The sequence below is a fragment of the Mustelus asterias genome, chromosome X, assembly GCF_964213995.1.
Source record: "Mustelus asterias chromosome X, sMusAst1.hap1.1, whole genome shotgun sequence".
NCBI classification, from domain to species: Eukaryota; Metazoa; Chordata; class Chondrichthyes; order Carcharhiniformes; family Triakidae; genus Mustelus; species Mustelus asterias.
In genome coordinates, this window is record NC_135834.1 from 1341135 (window position 1) to 1357452 (window position 16318).

Below are 16318 nucleotides of genomic sequence, written 5' to 3' on the forward strand. Positions count from 1 at the left end.
TTTCAAAATCAGATTTAAAAGAAAAAGACTCAACTTGGACAATGGTGATGGTGGTTTACACAAGAACAGGAAGAGGCCATTCAGCCTGTCCTCGAGCCCAGGAGGCCATTCAGCCCCACCACCCCTCCAACCTCTTCCACAAGAACAAGAGGAAGTAATTCAGTCCCTCTTCGAGCCTGCTCCACCAGGTTTGTCAAATTGTGGTTGACCTGTATTTTAGTTCCATAACTTTAATATCCTTGCCTAACAAAAATCTACCGCTTAGTTTTAACATTTTCAACCAATCCCTAGATTTCCTAAAGGGGAGCGGAGAAGTGTTCCGGATTTTCACTCCCTGTTAAGAAGCACTTCCTGACATCACCCCATCACTCCTAAGGCCAATTAAGGTTACGTTCCTTAAATCTTTGTGGAAGATTCAGTTATCCACACATCCAATTGCCACCCCCCCCAAATGCACACACACACTCAACATCCACCCACTTTGAAATATAAAAGGTCCTGCTAATAGTGGTGGCAATGATGGGGGCGGGGAGGGGTGGAATTCTATGGAAAACAGTGCAATATAACCCTGGCTGCCCGTAGTAGAGACCATTATCTTTTCTGACAGTCCATTGACTCCACCCACATTCTGGTTTGTGACGCCTGTTTCTTGTTGGTTGCCGAGTCATTGGTGAAGGTCTAACTGCCAAATGTAAAATCCAGTAACACCTTGATTTTAAAATTCCCATCCCTCCATGGTCCTCACCCCCTCCCTATCTCTCTAAGCTCCTCCAACTCTACTATGCATCAAGATATCTGTGCTCCTCCAATTCCAGCCTCTTGACCAATAGCTCATGTGACTGTCAAATTCTGTTTGATAATGCTCCTATGAAGCACCTTGGTAAAGGTGCTGCAGAAATACAAGTTGTTGAGGTGGAAAACACACACACTTGAAAGCTTTTGCACAGGTGCAGTTAAATTTGTGAAACTGCCCCCCCTCCCCCCCCACCCCCCTACTCACCTACTCAATATGAGACAGTCAGTTCCACAGCACAGAAACCTCTTGGGCAATATTCCAATTCCATTCCTTCAAGCAGTTTAGTAACATAAGTACAGCATTCGAGGCGGCTTAAGTCTCACCCACCACCCCCACACTTTGACAAGGAATGCAAAAGCATCTTATCATTTGGAGCCAATTCCTTTCTTGTCTGTGTTTTAAGAACAGCTGCACTGCTAACTGGAGATAAGAAAAAGCCAAGACAGCCAGAAGAATTGACAGGGAAAGGAAAACGAGGGGAAAAGGTAGAAAATACGAAAGGGGACTAAAAAGCAGGATTAGAAGAGATTGATGTTGAACAGTGAAGTAGTGAACGAGTGTATTTAGAAAGCTGGAAGGAAGTTACACAGCCAACTTTACATTATATAAAACTCACAGATTTACACATGTGCACAAGAACAATTACACAGTTTACATAACATTTACAGCATTGTCACTAACCAATCTCCAGTTTTTGGCATTTCTGTTAAAAGACAAGCAGCAGAATGAGTGACACTTATGTGTATAAATTGCAGTCATCACTTCACTTTCTGCCCTCTCCTCCACATCCTAAAAGCATTGACATATCAGGGATATTTTCACCACTGCCTTCTGGTACATCGCCATTTTTCCTCTATGAGCCTCAACAGAGCGGGAAAAGCTTTCAACTTGGACAGGGATGTAAAGTGGGTGGTTGTGGATCAAGTGGCTGTTACAAACACAACCCAATCACTGTCTATTGGTTTCAATCAAAAAAAACATCTGTTGCAGGGAGAGAATAACTGGTGGCCAATCTACTACCCCTTCCATAGTGGGAAGCTTTGCCCCACATCATTGGGCTATTTGACTGTCGATGGCATCACAGATTAGCCTGATCTTTGTCACAAACTTCTATATTCAAGTCACAGAATAATGATCAGGCTGTAGGCGGATTATTCCCTACCTTAATCCTGTATGGTGAGAACAGATCAAAAATCAAATGTGGGGCTTCCCTGGTTTAATCGGGCTCAGTATCACAACACTTTTCTTCATTCAGCTATCAGACAAAGTGCCAATCAATTACTTTCCTTTCAAACATTAGTTGTGGCTCAGTTGGTAACACTCTCATCTCCGAGTCAGAAGGAGGGTGTAAATCCTATTCCAGAGACTAGAGCACAAAATTTAGACTGATACTCTAATGCAGTCTTAAAAGAGTGCTGCACCTTCAGTGTTGTCTTTCAGATGAGACATTAAACTGAGGCCCTGTCTGTTGGTTGTAAAAGGACCTGTGGCACTATTCAAAGAAGAGCTTGGGCATTCTCTCTTGTGCTCTGGGCAATATTTATCCCACAAATAACATTGCTAAACATTATCTCAAAGACAAATTGCTGCTGTGGTTCCTACATTAACACAGTGATTATACTTGAAACTTATACTTAGCTGTGAAGCACTTTGGAATGCTCTGGGCTCATGAAAGGCACTATACAAATGCAAGATTGTACTTTCCTTCAAAAAAGGAGCTGTTTCCCCGAGTTGGCTGGATTCAGAGTCAGACTAGGTCTAGGAGAGTCTAGGAGAGTCGAGGAGAGACTAGGAGAGACTAGGAGAGTCAGACTCTCCAAAGATGTGCGGGTTAGGTTGATTGGCCATGCTAAAAATTGCCCCTTAGAGTCCTGAGATGTGTAGGTTAGAGGGATTAGTGGGTAAATATGTAGGGATATGGGGGTAGGGCCTGGGTGGGATTGTGGTCGGTGCAGACTCGATGGGCCGAATGGCCTCTTTCTGTACTGTAGGGTTTCTATGATTCTATGACTATAGGCGCAATCTTACGACCTCATCCCATCCGACTTTCAGCGAGGCGAGGTGGTACAATCAGGTGAGAGGTGAAAAATGTACCTGGTTTTTTGCCTCCCCAATCGTACTGGTCCTGTTTTGCCTGTGAAATCGGCCATATTAATAACATAATTTAAATATCATCAGCAAGTCCCGGACACTGTCGTCCAGGCTCACTTCAATTTACCTGCTCACCAGTCGAGGTTCTCACCGGCGAGAATCACGATGGTTTCCACTGGCAGAGAGCAGATATAATGGCCTCACCGGCGGTGCCCATCCAGCACCCTGGCGGTGCCCACCCACCAGGGACCATGGCTTTGTTGGGGCAGTGCCAAAGGGACGGAGCCAGAGTGGGGGCGTGGATCCATGACGGAGTGAGGGAAGGGCAGCTTCACAGGGGTGGGTGGGAGAGACGGAACTCTGCAGGGGTGGCGCTCAGTGGGGGGGGGAGAAGAGGAGAACTCTGCAGATGGGGGGGGGGGGGGGCGATCGACGAGGGGAACTCTGCAGAGGGGGTGATCGGGGTGAGAGGGAACTCTGCAGGGGTGGCGATCGGGGTGAGAGGGAACTCTGCAGGGGTGGCGATCGGGGTGAGAGGGAACTCTGCAGGGGTGGCGATCGGGGTGAGAGGGAACTCTGCAGGGGTAGCGATCGGGGTGAGAGGGAACTCTGCAGGGGTGGCGATCGGGGTGAGAGGGAACTCTGCAGGGGTGGCGATCGGGGTGAGAGGGAACTCTGCAGACGAGGACGATCAGCCGGGGTGGGGGGTCCAATGTCCGTGGGTGGTTGGGGGAGGGGGGGGGGGGGGGGGGGGGAGTGGGGGGGGGAAGAGACCAGCACAGGGGGCGATCGGTGAGGTGGAGGATGTCCGTGGGGCAGGTTGGGGGGCGTGTACAGGAGATGTCTCAGTATATTGGAAGATCAGAGCGCCTGCGCAATGGTGCCCCAAGAACTCAGCAGCTGGCTTCCCCGGTGAGCTCAGGCTCATATCCTGGCTCTTTTTTTTGCACCAAGTGCCATAAGATTGCAACTCGCAGCTTGGCCAAAAAATCAACACGATTTTCTCCCGGTTTCTCACTTGTCACAGCACTGGCAATCAGGGAGAGATAAATACAGAAAATCCGTATAGAAGAGGCTCTCCAATTCTACAAGAGGTTGAAGTCCTCTGGGGAATGGGGGAATCTCTGCAGACAGGGGCAATCAGCAGGGGGGGGGGGGACTCTTCAGACAGGGGTGATCGGCGACAGGGGGCGGGGGTTAATAGAAAAATGACCATAGAATTTAGACTGCAAAAGGTGGCTATTTTGTCCAACTGGTTTATCCTTGGCATTTATGCTCCACAAGCATCTTCCCATACCTACTTCATCTCCCTCTCTGATCGCCAACCCTGCAGAGTTCCCTCCCTCCCCGATCGCCACCCCTGCAGAGTTCCCTCCCTCCCCGATCGCCACCCCTGCAGAGTTCCCTCCCTCCCACCCCTGTGAAGCTCCCCTTCCCTCACTCCCTGTCATGGATCTGCCCCCACTCTGGCTCCATCCCCTTGGCACTGCCCCAACAGTATGGCGCTAAGCTTCCATTCCTTTGTACCACATGCAATCATCTGGTTTTCCCTCAACAGATGTACAAGTTCCTTTCTGTAAACTTTAAAAAAAACTATCTACATGATGATCAGTAAGCAATTGGCACACACCTCTGGAATGTGTGTTTTAAACCAGCCCAGATTGATGAGATGAAAATTCCCCTCTGCCTGCAGGTCCTGTGTAAAATGCCTTTTGAGCAGTTTTTGCCCAGTTCCTATGGGGCATGGGCTTAAAGCACGGGGAGATGATGGCCTACTGGTATTATCACCAGACTATTAATCTAGAAACTGGGGACCCGGGTTCGAATCCCACCACGGCAGATGGTGGAATTTGAATTCAATAAAAAAATCTGGAATGAAGAATCTACTGATGACCATGAAACCATTGTTGATTGTCGGAAAAACCCATCTGGTTCACTAATGTCCTTTGGGGAAGGAAATCTGCCGTCCTTACCCGGTCTGGCCTACACGTGACTCCAGAGCCACAGCAATGTGGTTGACTCTCAACTGTTCTCGGGCGACGCCCATGTCCCATGAATAAATGAAAAAAAAATTAATGTGGCACTTACTGGCAACCTCATTCTGAGAGGCCACAAAATGGCTGGTGTGGAGAATGGAATTATTGCCCTGGTACAGTCGGGGTTCCAATTCTGACAGCACCCAATGTGGGAATGTAAAATTTACCAAAACTTGTTTAAAAGGCAGTCCTGTCCTCAAAACAAAACAAAGGAAAGATAACACTGCTCTGTATCTGGCGAAACATAAAACCAGCAGGATCTGCAATCAGTTGTGTGCAGATGAAACAGTTGCAAATAACCACATTATAGAATACAATGCAACTATGGAACTACAAAGGTGGTGGGGTCCAGTGGCTATTTTGAGAGCTGCAACTGCTGCCAGACTCATGTTACGGAATTTTCCCGTCCCACCCACCATGAGAATCGTAGCGGGCAAGACACAGACCATGCAAAGCTCCGTTGACCTTGGACGAGATTTTCTGGCTTCGGGGCGGGCGTGGCTGGAAAATCCTGCCCATGGTCTTGAAAGAAACATTATTTCGGGGTCATGGGGGAGGGGGGGGTAGAAAGGGGGCGTGGGAGAGCAAGCAAGTGGCACAATTTAAATAGTCCTTTCAAAAGGATGGGCCAAATGTCCTCCGATGCTGTATGATTCTATGATAGGTACAGCGCTTGGAACATAATGTTATGAAAATTCACTACAAATAGCAAGAAATCAGGAACAAACTTCTCTGAACCCAAAAAGCAATATTCGCTTATTCTCAGTCAACAGAATTTAATGGAAAGAGGTGCATTCATTTTCTAGCTATCCAACATAGCTGAAGTTAAACATATGTGGCATTTGTCTACAAATCAAAGATTGGTCTATTTCAGCTCCATAGAAAAGAGCCAGACATTGTCCTCATTTGGATTTCAGTTATTCCACTCCACCCTCCTATAACGTACAAGGCAAAAGACATTTTGGTCTTCTACCATTGGCTTCTGTAAAGAGAGACTTGTATTTCTATAGCACCTTTCACAACTTCAGGATGTCCCAAGGCATTTTACAGCCAATGAATTGGATCGAAGTGTAGTCACTCTTGTTATGTCTGAAACACAGCAGCTAATTTGGGCACAGCAGGCTCCCCCCAAAACAGTGATGTGATTTTGTTTATTCGTTCAGGGAATGTGGGTGTCGCTGGCTTGGCCCAGCATTTGTAGCCCATCCCTAATTTCCCCTTGAGAATGTGGTGGGTGAGCCGCCTCCTTGAACCGCTGCAGTCCATGTGGTGTAGGTACATCCACAGTGCTGTTAGGGAGGGAGTTCCATGATTTTGACCCAACAACAGTGACTGGATAATTGGTTTCTAAATATTGATGGAGGGATAAATATTGGTTCGGACACAAGGAGAACCACCGTTCTTTTTCGAAATAGCACCCAACGAAGTAGATGAGGGCCACGGTTTAATATCTCCTTCAAAAGACGACACCTCCGACAGTGCAGCACTCCCTCAGCCAAAGCTTTTGCCTCCCACCCTACTGGGAGTGTCATTCTGCCTGGATTATTTTATCAAATCTCGAGACTGGGATTTAAATCCATAACCTTCTTCTAACTCAGAGGCGAGAATAATACAATTAAGCCACAGATTACACTATTATACCCCATATATGTGCACATGTGGCAGAACCCCTAACCCCTCCCCCAGCGTGAACCATCGTCAAGTTCTCACTACGATGCAATCTTCAACCACAAGTCAGAGACACAACACAGGACAAAGAGACAAACTCACACCGAAGCTTCACTACATCCCCTAGTGACAGCATCAGATATTAATATTTACCATTGTTGAATTTGCTCTGTTCCATAAAATGAGATTAATCAAAGAAGGTTCCGTTCACTGCAATACTGACTGCAGCTGAGCACGGTGGGGGCGGATGTCTCCTGGTCATTTAATGTGCTTTACGATTTTACGAGAAATAGCACACACAAGAAATCTGCCCACCACGTTCACAATGTCACTGAGGCACAGCAAACAAGAGGAAATGTTCCCTTAGCACCAGAAAACCACTGTTCCTCGGGTTACAGGCGTCGTTAAGCAGCTAAAGTGACAGAGCATCGCTGAACATCTCAGTTCATATCTACACCCCAAGAGGCAGTAGCTTACATTCTTGGTCAAATCGGGAGCAATTTTAACCTAATCCGACTGTCAAGAATCTGACGGAATCAGATGCAATGCCGGCTTTATACCCCGCCCAATATCAGTCTAAATGGATGAGTCGAAAACCCGCGTCCCATCCAATCCTATGAATTGTCTGCTTGGAAAGTTAGGTTAAAATTATTCCCTGTGGAAAATTATGGCCAATGTTACAAAACAGTGATTTTCTCAAATGGTTTACATAAAACAGAGAGCAAAGTTTACAGCTCAATTCTTCATATCGCCACCAATTTTCCTTCATAGCACCGTGGAATTTGGGGGACTGTTTAAATCAGTTTTTCATCCCTTCTGTGTTGGTGCTGTGCCAACAGTCCATGAATCTCGTGAGCAATCACTTCCAAACTGGAGGATTAATTAGGATATAAATTGTTGCAAAAAATGAAGAGACAGTCAATATAATTTACCTAATTTCATTGAACCAAAAGACAAAATCAGATTCAATCTCAGCACAGATTTCAGAAACAAGGTCTGATCTTCCTCGTGGGCACTCCCAACATCATCAAATCCCAATAACATTAGGCCTCAACCCCATTTTCCTGCTGGGCTCTTCGACCATCAGCCCATTTCCCCCATCCTACCCCAAACTTATTTTGGTCAGTTCTGTAAAAGAAGGACCTCTCCACTCTGACCAGGTCATTTTTGGTGAAGACACCTTTCCCCTTCAGACGCTGATGGACCTGCAATGCATTTGCAGCATCTTTTGATAACAAAGGAATCCCACTAGTGCTATTGCCAGTGATTTCAGGCTACGGTCCTTTTGATATACTCAAACCAATAAAAGCAATGAAAACTATCTTCTTGTAACCTCGGAAGAGGAGGGTGCCATTCAGCCCTTCGTAGCTGCTCCGCCATTCATGGAGAGTACGATTGAATTGTACCTTCACTCCATTTCGTTCCACATCCCTTACCCAACAGAAACCTATCTGCCTTTACTCAGCCTGAACAGGTTGTGTTTTCTTTGGCGAGGCGAGGCGTGGGGAGAGGTCCAGATTGCCACTGCCCTTTTTTTGAATAAGTGCTTCCTGACACCCAACCCCCACGGACGTCCTGGCTCTAATTTTAAGATTATGCTCCCCTCTTTTATTCTGAAGTTCCCCCACCAGAGGAAAAAGGGCAGATGTAGAAAAACTATCAAATCCTTTAATCATTTTAGACACCTCAATTAGTTCACTGGGAGGGAAATGTATATTTTCAAAAATCTACAAATCCTGTTATATTATTATTCCTTTAACAACTCGATGCAAAAACCTGGTGATGAGAATCGTGCCTCATTGGGGATATGTGAGCAGAATGTACTATCTCAGCATTTATGCTCACTGTACCTGGTCTGGTCCCTGGAAACAGATCCTGCACAAAGGGCTCTCGGTGCTGCTGAGCGATACCGAGTCTATCCCGGTCTGAAGAGATGCATTCCTCTCCTTTTCCTCCTGTGCTCCTCCAGCTCCGGCACCGTCCGCCCCGTAACAATCCTCGTCGGCCCGGGACGAGCAATTGGGGAAGGAAGGCCAACCGCATCCCGATCCGGCCAGCCGTCCTCCTCCTCCTCCCTCCTCTCTTTCTCTCCTCTGGCCCGTCTCTAAATCCTGCTCACTCCTTTGCATCGCGAAAGATCTCATCAAAACCAGCACTTTTAGGTCATTGAAAACCATGCGGATGTGATACTTAAACATCATTTACATCTGGTGTTTGCACTAAATGGTATGCAAAACAAAAAAAAAATTCGAAAAATTAATAGTCGATTATCGGTTGCTGCTAAAAAATATGGGTTTAAAATTCCTGGCAGCTAAATTCCTCGATTGGGTGTAAAATTGGTGCTGCGGAAGAAATCGCCGATGCCATTGTAGCAGCGCGTCCCATTGTCCACGGCTTATCCAGAGGAGAGGGTGCTGATAGCTTCTCCCGAGCCGCCCTCCACCATCCCACTCCTCCCCGGCACCAGGCGCCGCCCGCCGGCCTCTTTCATCCTTTCTCGGCACATTCCCTAACCCGCGCACGTCTAAACCCGACGTGTGCGCGTTTCAAACCAGCCGGAGCCCTGCCTTCATCTCCTGGGCGATACGATTCTCCGCCAACCGACAAAAAAAAACAACACACACTCCCCCTCCCAACACACACCGAGTACCTCCGGCTCAGTCTCTTCCCAACACACTTCAAATCACGTTTTCCTTCCAGTATTCATATTTTTAATCTTTTCGAATTCAATATTTATTGCCATTTTATCCCCCTCCTTCCTTGATGCTGTTGAAACTTAACAGCTGCACGTTAACGTCGTCCACGTGTAAATTTCCCGCGGAATCTGAACCAGCCCCTTGTCAGTTTCAGTGGATGTAATTGGACGGGTTCCCGGGGAATAATTGATCTGTTCCCATTCTCTATATTTTCCACATTGTCGTTTCTGTTTGAGGGCAATATTAGATTTTACCTGCAATGTACCCAAAGGGGCACTCTCCTTAAAACTTTGACTAAGCTTTTCATAGAATCATAGAAATCATAGAATCCCTACAGCGCAGAAGGAGGCCATTCGGCCCATTGAGTCTGCACCGACCACAATCCCACCCAGGCCCTACCCCCACATATTTACCCGCTAATCCCTCTAACCTACGCATCTCAGGACTCTAAGGGGCAATTTTTAGCATGGCCAATCAACCTAACCCGCACATCTTTGGACTTTTTGGTCACCTGTCTGTGGTGAACCATAGATGGTTACCACTATGGGTACTTGTACATATGTTACTCTTGTTACTGTTGGGGTTAGGGTTTGGGTGTTCCACCTGTTATTATTGTTTATGTGGTACACTCTGTTTGGCTCCGCCTTCTTACAGGAGTATAAAGGTCACTGCTACTTCCTAGTGGCCCTTAGTCTGGGATAATATTGTTAAGTAGTGTGCTCCAATCTTGTTGTGAATAAAAGCCTTTATTCACAACAAGTGTAGTGAATAAAGTGGATGAGCTTGGAGCGTGGATTGCTGCTTCGAATTGTGATGTGGTGGCCATTACGGAGACTTGGATGTCTCAGGGACAGGACTGGGTGCTTCAGGTGCCGGGTTTTAGATGTTTCAGGAAGGACAGGGAGGGAGGCAAGAGAGGGGGGGGAGTGGCACTGTTGATCAGGGATAGTGTCACGGCTGTAGAGAAGGTGGACGCCGTGGAGGGACTGACTACGGAATCTCTGTGGGTGGAGGTTAGGAACAGGAAGGGGTCGGTAACTTTGCTGGGTGTTTTCTATAGGCCGCCCAATAGTAACAGAGATGTTGAGGAGCAGATGGGGAAACAGATCCTGGAGAGATGTAGGAATAACAGAGTTGTCGTGATGGGAGATTTTAATTTCCCAAACATAGATTGGAATATCCCTAGGGCTAGGGGTTTGGATGGAGAGGAGTTTGTTAGGTGTGTCCAGGAGAGTTTCCTGACACAGTATGTGGATAAGCCTACTAGAGGAGAGGCTGTTCTTGATCTGGTGCTGGCTAATGAACCTGGACAGGTGGAGGATCTCTCGGTGGGTGAGCATCTTGGGGATAGCGATCATAATTCTATCTCCTTCACGATAGCATTGGAAAGAGATAGGGTCAGGCAGGCTAGGAAAGTGTTTCTCTGGAGTAAAGGGAAATACAGTGTCATCAGGGAGGAAATTAGACGGGTAAATTGGAAGGAGGCATTCTTGGGGAAAAGTACCGAAGGAAAGTGGAGGATTTTCAAGGAATGTTTGTCTGGAGCTCTGCATGACAACGTTCCGATGAGACAGGGGGGTGTTGGTAGGGTACGGGAACCGTGGTGCACGAAGGTTGTGATGAACCTGGTGAATAAGAAAAGAGAGGCGTACAGAAGGTTCAGAGAGCTAGGAGGTGTTAAGGATTTAGAGGAGTATACGCGATGTAGGAAGGAGCTTAAGAAGGAAATTAGGAGAGCGAGAAGGGGTCATGAGAAGACCTTGGCGGGTAAGATTAAGGAGAATCCCAAGGCTTTCTACAAATATGTCAAGAGTAAAAGGATGAGATGTGAAGGCATAGGAACCTTAAAAGGTGAAGGGGGAAAAGTTTGTGCGGAACCGTTAGAAATGGCGGAGCTGCTTAATGAATACTTTACCTCGGTATTCACGGTGGAAAGGGATCTGGGTGGTTGTACTGCTGGATTGCGGAGGACAGAAAGGATCGAGCATGTGGACATAAAGAAAGAGGATGTGTTGGAACTATTGAATGGCATCAAGGTTGGTAAGTCGCCGGGACCGGATGGGATGTACCCCAGGTTACTGTGGGAGGCGAGGGAGGAGATTGCGGAGCCTTTGGCGATGATCTTTGCATCGTCGATGGAGACGGGAGAGGTTCCGGAGGATTGGAGGATTGCGGATGTGGTCCCTATATTCAAGAAAGGGAACAGGGACAGCCCGGGAAATTACCGACCGGTGAGTCTAACCTCAGTGGTTGGTAAGTTGATGGAGAGGATCCTGAGAGACAGGATTTATGATCATCTAGAGAAGTTTAGTATGATCAAAAGTAGTCAGCACGGCTTTGTCAGGGGCAGGTCGTGCCTTACGAGCCTGGTTGAGTTCTTTGAAAATGTGACCAAGCACATTGACGAAGGAAGAGCGGTGGATGTGGTCTATATGGACTTCAGCAAAGCGTTCGATAAGGTCCCCCATGCAAGACTTCTTGAGAAAGTGAGAGGGCATGGGATCCAAGGGGCTGTTGCCTTGTGGATCCAGAACTGGCTTGCCTGCAGAAGGCAGAGAGTGGCTGTGGAGGGGTCTTTCTCTGCATGGAGGTCAGTGACCAGTGGAGTGCCCCAGGGATCTGTTCTGGGACCCTTGCTGTTTGTCATTTTCATAAATGACCTGGATGAGGAAGTGGAGGGATGGGTTGGTAAGTTTGCTGACGACACCAAGGTAGGTGGTGTTGTGGATAGTTTGGAGGGATGTCAGAAGTTGCAGCGAGACATAGATAGAATGCAAGACTGGGCGGAGAAGTGGCAGATGGACTTCAACCCGGATAAGTGTGTAGTGATCCATTTTGGCAGATCCAATGGGATGGAGCAGCAGTATAAAATGAAGGGTACCATTCTTAGCAGTGTAGAGGATCAGAAGGACCTTGGGGTCCGGGTCCATAGGACTCTTAAATCGGCCTCGCAGGTGGAGGATGCGGTCAAGAAGGCGTATGGCGTACTAGCCTTCATTAATCGAGGGATTGAGTTTAGGAGTCGGGAGATAATGCTGCAGCTTTATAGGACCCTGGTTAGACCCCACTTGGAGTACTGCGCGCAGTTCTGGTCACCTCATTACAGGAAAGATGTTGAAGCCATTGAAAGGGTGCAGAGGAGATTTACAAGGATGTTGCCTGGATTGGGGGGCATGCCTTATGAGGATAGGTTGAGGGAGCTTGGTCTCTTCTCCCTGGAGAGACGAAGGATGAGAGGTGACCTGATAGAGGTTTACAAGATGTTGAGGGGTCTGGATAGGGTGGACTCTCAGAGGCTATTTCCAAGGGCTGAAATGGTTGCTACGAGAGGACACAGGTTTAAGGTGCTGGGGGGTAGGTACAGGGGGGATGTCAGGGGTAAGTTTTTCACTCAGAGGGTGGTGGGTGAGTGGAATCGGCTGACGTCGGTGGTGGTGGAGGCAAACTCGTTGGGGTCTTTTAAGAGACTTCTGGATGAGTACATGGGATTTAATGGGATTGAGGGCTATAGATAGGCCTAGAGGTGGGGATGTGATCGGCGCAACTTGTGGGCCGAAGGGCCTGTTTGTGCTGTGGCTTTCTATGTTCTATGTTCTATGTTCTATTCCCGGGTACGTCCTAGCCTCCCGAGTGAATCAATCGCGCATCACCGTCCTAATATCTCTTTATGTAAATTGTGTTAAATACGCTCATGTGAAGCATCTTGGGACGTTTTGCTATGATAAAGGCACGATGTAAAAGCAAGTTATTGTTGAAAATGCCAACTAGTCCATCCAGCCTGACCCATCCAGACAAGATGCTTCCTATAGATACCATCAACTCCACAAGATCTATACAGAATAAAGCCAACGCTGCACCCAATCCCATCAGTTTCCCGAAAAAATTCCTTCTACACCACCAGGAAAGAAAATTACAAGAAAAAAAGGATTTCCAGAGAAGTTGGGCAAGGATTTATAGGTTCTGAACAATAGTGTGTAATAGAACATAGAACAGTACAGCACAGAACAGGCCCTTCGGCCCACGATGTTGTGCCGAGCTTTATCTGAAACCAAGATCAAGCTATCCCACTCCCTATCATCCTGGTGTGCTCCATGTGCCTATCCAATAACCGCTTAAATGTTCCTAAAGTGTCTGACTCCACTATCACTGCAGGCAGTCCATTCCACACCCCAACCACTCTCTGCGTAAAGAACCTACCTCTGATATCCTTCCTATATCTCCCACCATGAACCCTATATGCCTAATGACTCTGCAGCCTTCAGGGCAGGAGATGCCTGCACCATGGTTCACCTTATGACCCCCATGTCTGAGGGCATGAATTCTATGGTGCAGGACTTCAACTGCATAGTGCAGGTACTGGTGGGAATCCACAAGTGTCAGTGCCAGAGGACGGTGGGGCTTCTGGACCTCACTCCAGCTGCCCCTCTATCCCATGGAGGACTACTGGGCCCATTGTGCACCCAAAGGGATGAGGATAGTCTGGTGCACAGCCCGGGGCCTTCCACCCAGGAGACCCTGGGGGTGTCCAGCCTATCTGAATCCCTGCTTCCTGTGAGTGACACACCTCCAACCTCACACACCGATGAGGGCAGCACCTCAATAACCTCGCTGCCTGAAAGCAGACCAGGGTCCTCAAGGTCCAGGCCCCCCCAGGAGTGGAAGTCAGCAGGCCTCCTCAACCCCAGCTGCGGATCCTGGGGAAGCACCTAGTCGTAGTGGGAGGGTGAGAAAGAATAAGAAGTGAATAAGAATAAGAAAGGGAGTCTAAAACTAGAAGGTATAGGTTTAAGGTGAGAGGGGAGAGATACAAAAGTGTCCAGAGGCGCAATTTTTTCACACAGAGGGTGGTGAGTGTCTGGAACAAGCTGCCAGAGGTAGTAGTAGAGGCGGGTACAATTTTATCTTTTAAAAAGCATTTAGACAGTTACATGTGTAAGATGGGTATAGAGGGATATGGGCCAAATGTGGGCAATTGGGATTAGCTTAGGGGTTTTTTAAAAAAAGGGTGGCATGGACGAGTTGGGCCGAAGGGCCTGTTTCCATGCTGTAAACCTCTATGACTCTATGATAGGCACTTAGTTGACACGGGTGAAAGTTGGCACTAGTGTAGAATCATCACCACTGGATATAGTTAGAAGTAGTAAATCACACTGTTCACTCACAGCCTCCACCCTCTCATTTCATGCCACCAAGGTCAGCCAACCCACGCACACACCCAGCTCTTCATCCCTGTGGAGTGTGAGAATGGCTGTGCTGTCTCTCCCACACTGAGAACACAGTAAAGAAGCCCTGCTACAGGCAACCTTACACCCCCCCGAACACACCGGCCACTCTACCCGAGACCCCATTTAGGGAAGGAGCAACTCCCTACCCGACCCATTCATCAGGACTAGAGCTCAATTTTGCATCTCTTCACCTGAGTGGGAGAGGCTAAGGGACTGCTGAAGTGCTGATTGCCTGCCCACCTTGGGGGTAAGGTGAAAGTGAAAACCTGACCAAATACTTAGAGGGGCCTGCAAGTGCATGAGATAATCATCCCAGCTTTGATGAACCCCATAATGTGCCCATTCATTGGCAGGGCACATGCAGCTCTCTGTTAGGCAGGAGTCAGACATATCACTGAGGATGAGAGAAGCATTGCTTTGTCCTCGCTGCAGATCATCATCATTCTCCTGCAGAGTCAGGCCAATGACTTCAGCCCCCTGCCATTAAGAACCTGCAACCAATTGGTTACATAATGCTGGCACAACATCCAGGTGTTCCAGAGTTGAGTGTAGGGCCAGGGAGATGCTGTCTGCGGTGCACCTTGTGGGCGATAGGTGAACTGTAGTGGATCCAGGCAAAGTGGGAGCTCGGAATTGATTTGTGCCATGCCTAACCTTTTGAAGCACTTCATAATGATGGATGTCAGAGTCACCGGGCAATAGCCATTAGGGCTGCCTGGCTGTTCTATGGTACAGGAATGATGGTGATCTTCTTGAAGCAGACAGGGACCTCAGATTGGTGTAAAGAGAGGTTAAAGATGTCTGCGAATACCTCCACCAGCTGGTCTGCACAGGACCTGAGTGCTTGTCCGGGTACCCCATCCAGGCCAGTCGCTTTCCGTGGGTTGACTTTCGAGAAAGCTGATCTGACGTCTGCAATGGTGACCTCGGGTACTGGTTTGGCCGAGACTTCTGGGGGAAAAGGTGTGCTCTAGCTGACCTCTTGCTCAAAATGGGCATAGAATGTGTTCTCATCAGGGAGGGGTGCACTGGTGCCGGTGATTTTACATGCCTTCATCTTATAGCCTGTTATGTCTTGCAGACCTTGCCATAGTCGGCGGGGGTACGTGTGACTAGCCTAGGAATCTAGCTTGGTCCGGCACTGTCTTTTGGCATCTTTGATGGATCTCCGTAGATCGAATCTGGATTTCTTGTACAGTTCAGGGTCACCTGACTTGAACGCCTCAGACCTGGACTTCAGCAAGCAGTGGATATCCCTGTTCATCCATGGCTTCCAGTTGGGGAACACACGGATTTGCTTCTTTGGCACACAGTCTTCTACACACTTACTAATGAAGTCAGTTACTGTAATGGCGTACTCGTTCAGGCTGGTCGCTGAATTTTTAAATATTGACCAGTCCACTGACTCATTTATGTCAGACTTCTATTTATTGACTACAGCTCAGCCTTCAACACCATTATTCCTACAAAACTCATCTCCAAACTCCGTGGCCTGGGGCTCGGCTCCTCCCTCTGCGACTGGATCCTAGACTTCACAGAATCACAGAATACTACAGTGCAGAAGAGGCCCTTTGGCCCATTGAGTCTGCACCGACACATGAAACGTCCTGACCTGCTGCCTAATCCCACTTACCAGCACTTGCCCCATAGCCTTGAATGTTATGGTGTGCCAAGTACTCATCCAGGTACTTTTTAAAGGATGTGAGGCATCCCGCCTCCACCACCCTCCCAGGCAGCGCATTCCAAACTGTCACCACCCTCTGGGTAAAAAGGTTTTTCCTCAAATCACCCCCTAAACCTCCTACC

General features: G+C 47.9%; 1 protein-coding gene across 1 annotated transcript in view; it reads right to left on the minus strand.

Moving 5' to 3' along the window:
• Positions 1-8792, minus strand: part of marchf9 (membrane-associated ring finger (C3HC4) 9) — a 51124-nt gene extending 42332 nt beyond the window's left edge. Inside the window, exon 1 of the mRNA XM_078201079.1 lies at positions 8442-8792. Within this exon, the coding sequence (XP_078057205.1) occupies positions 8442-8792 (351 nt within the window). The remainder of the gene's footprint in view (positions 1-8441) is intronic.
• Between the last annotated feature and the right edge of the window lie 7526 nt (positions 8793-16318).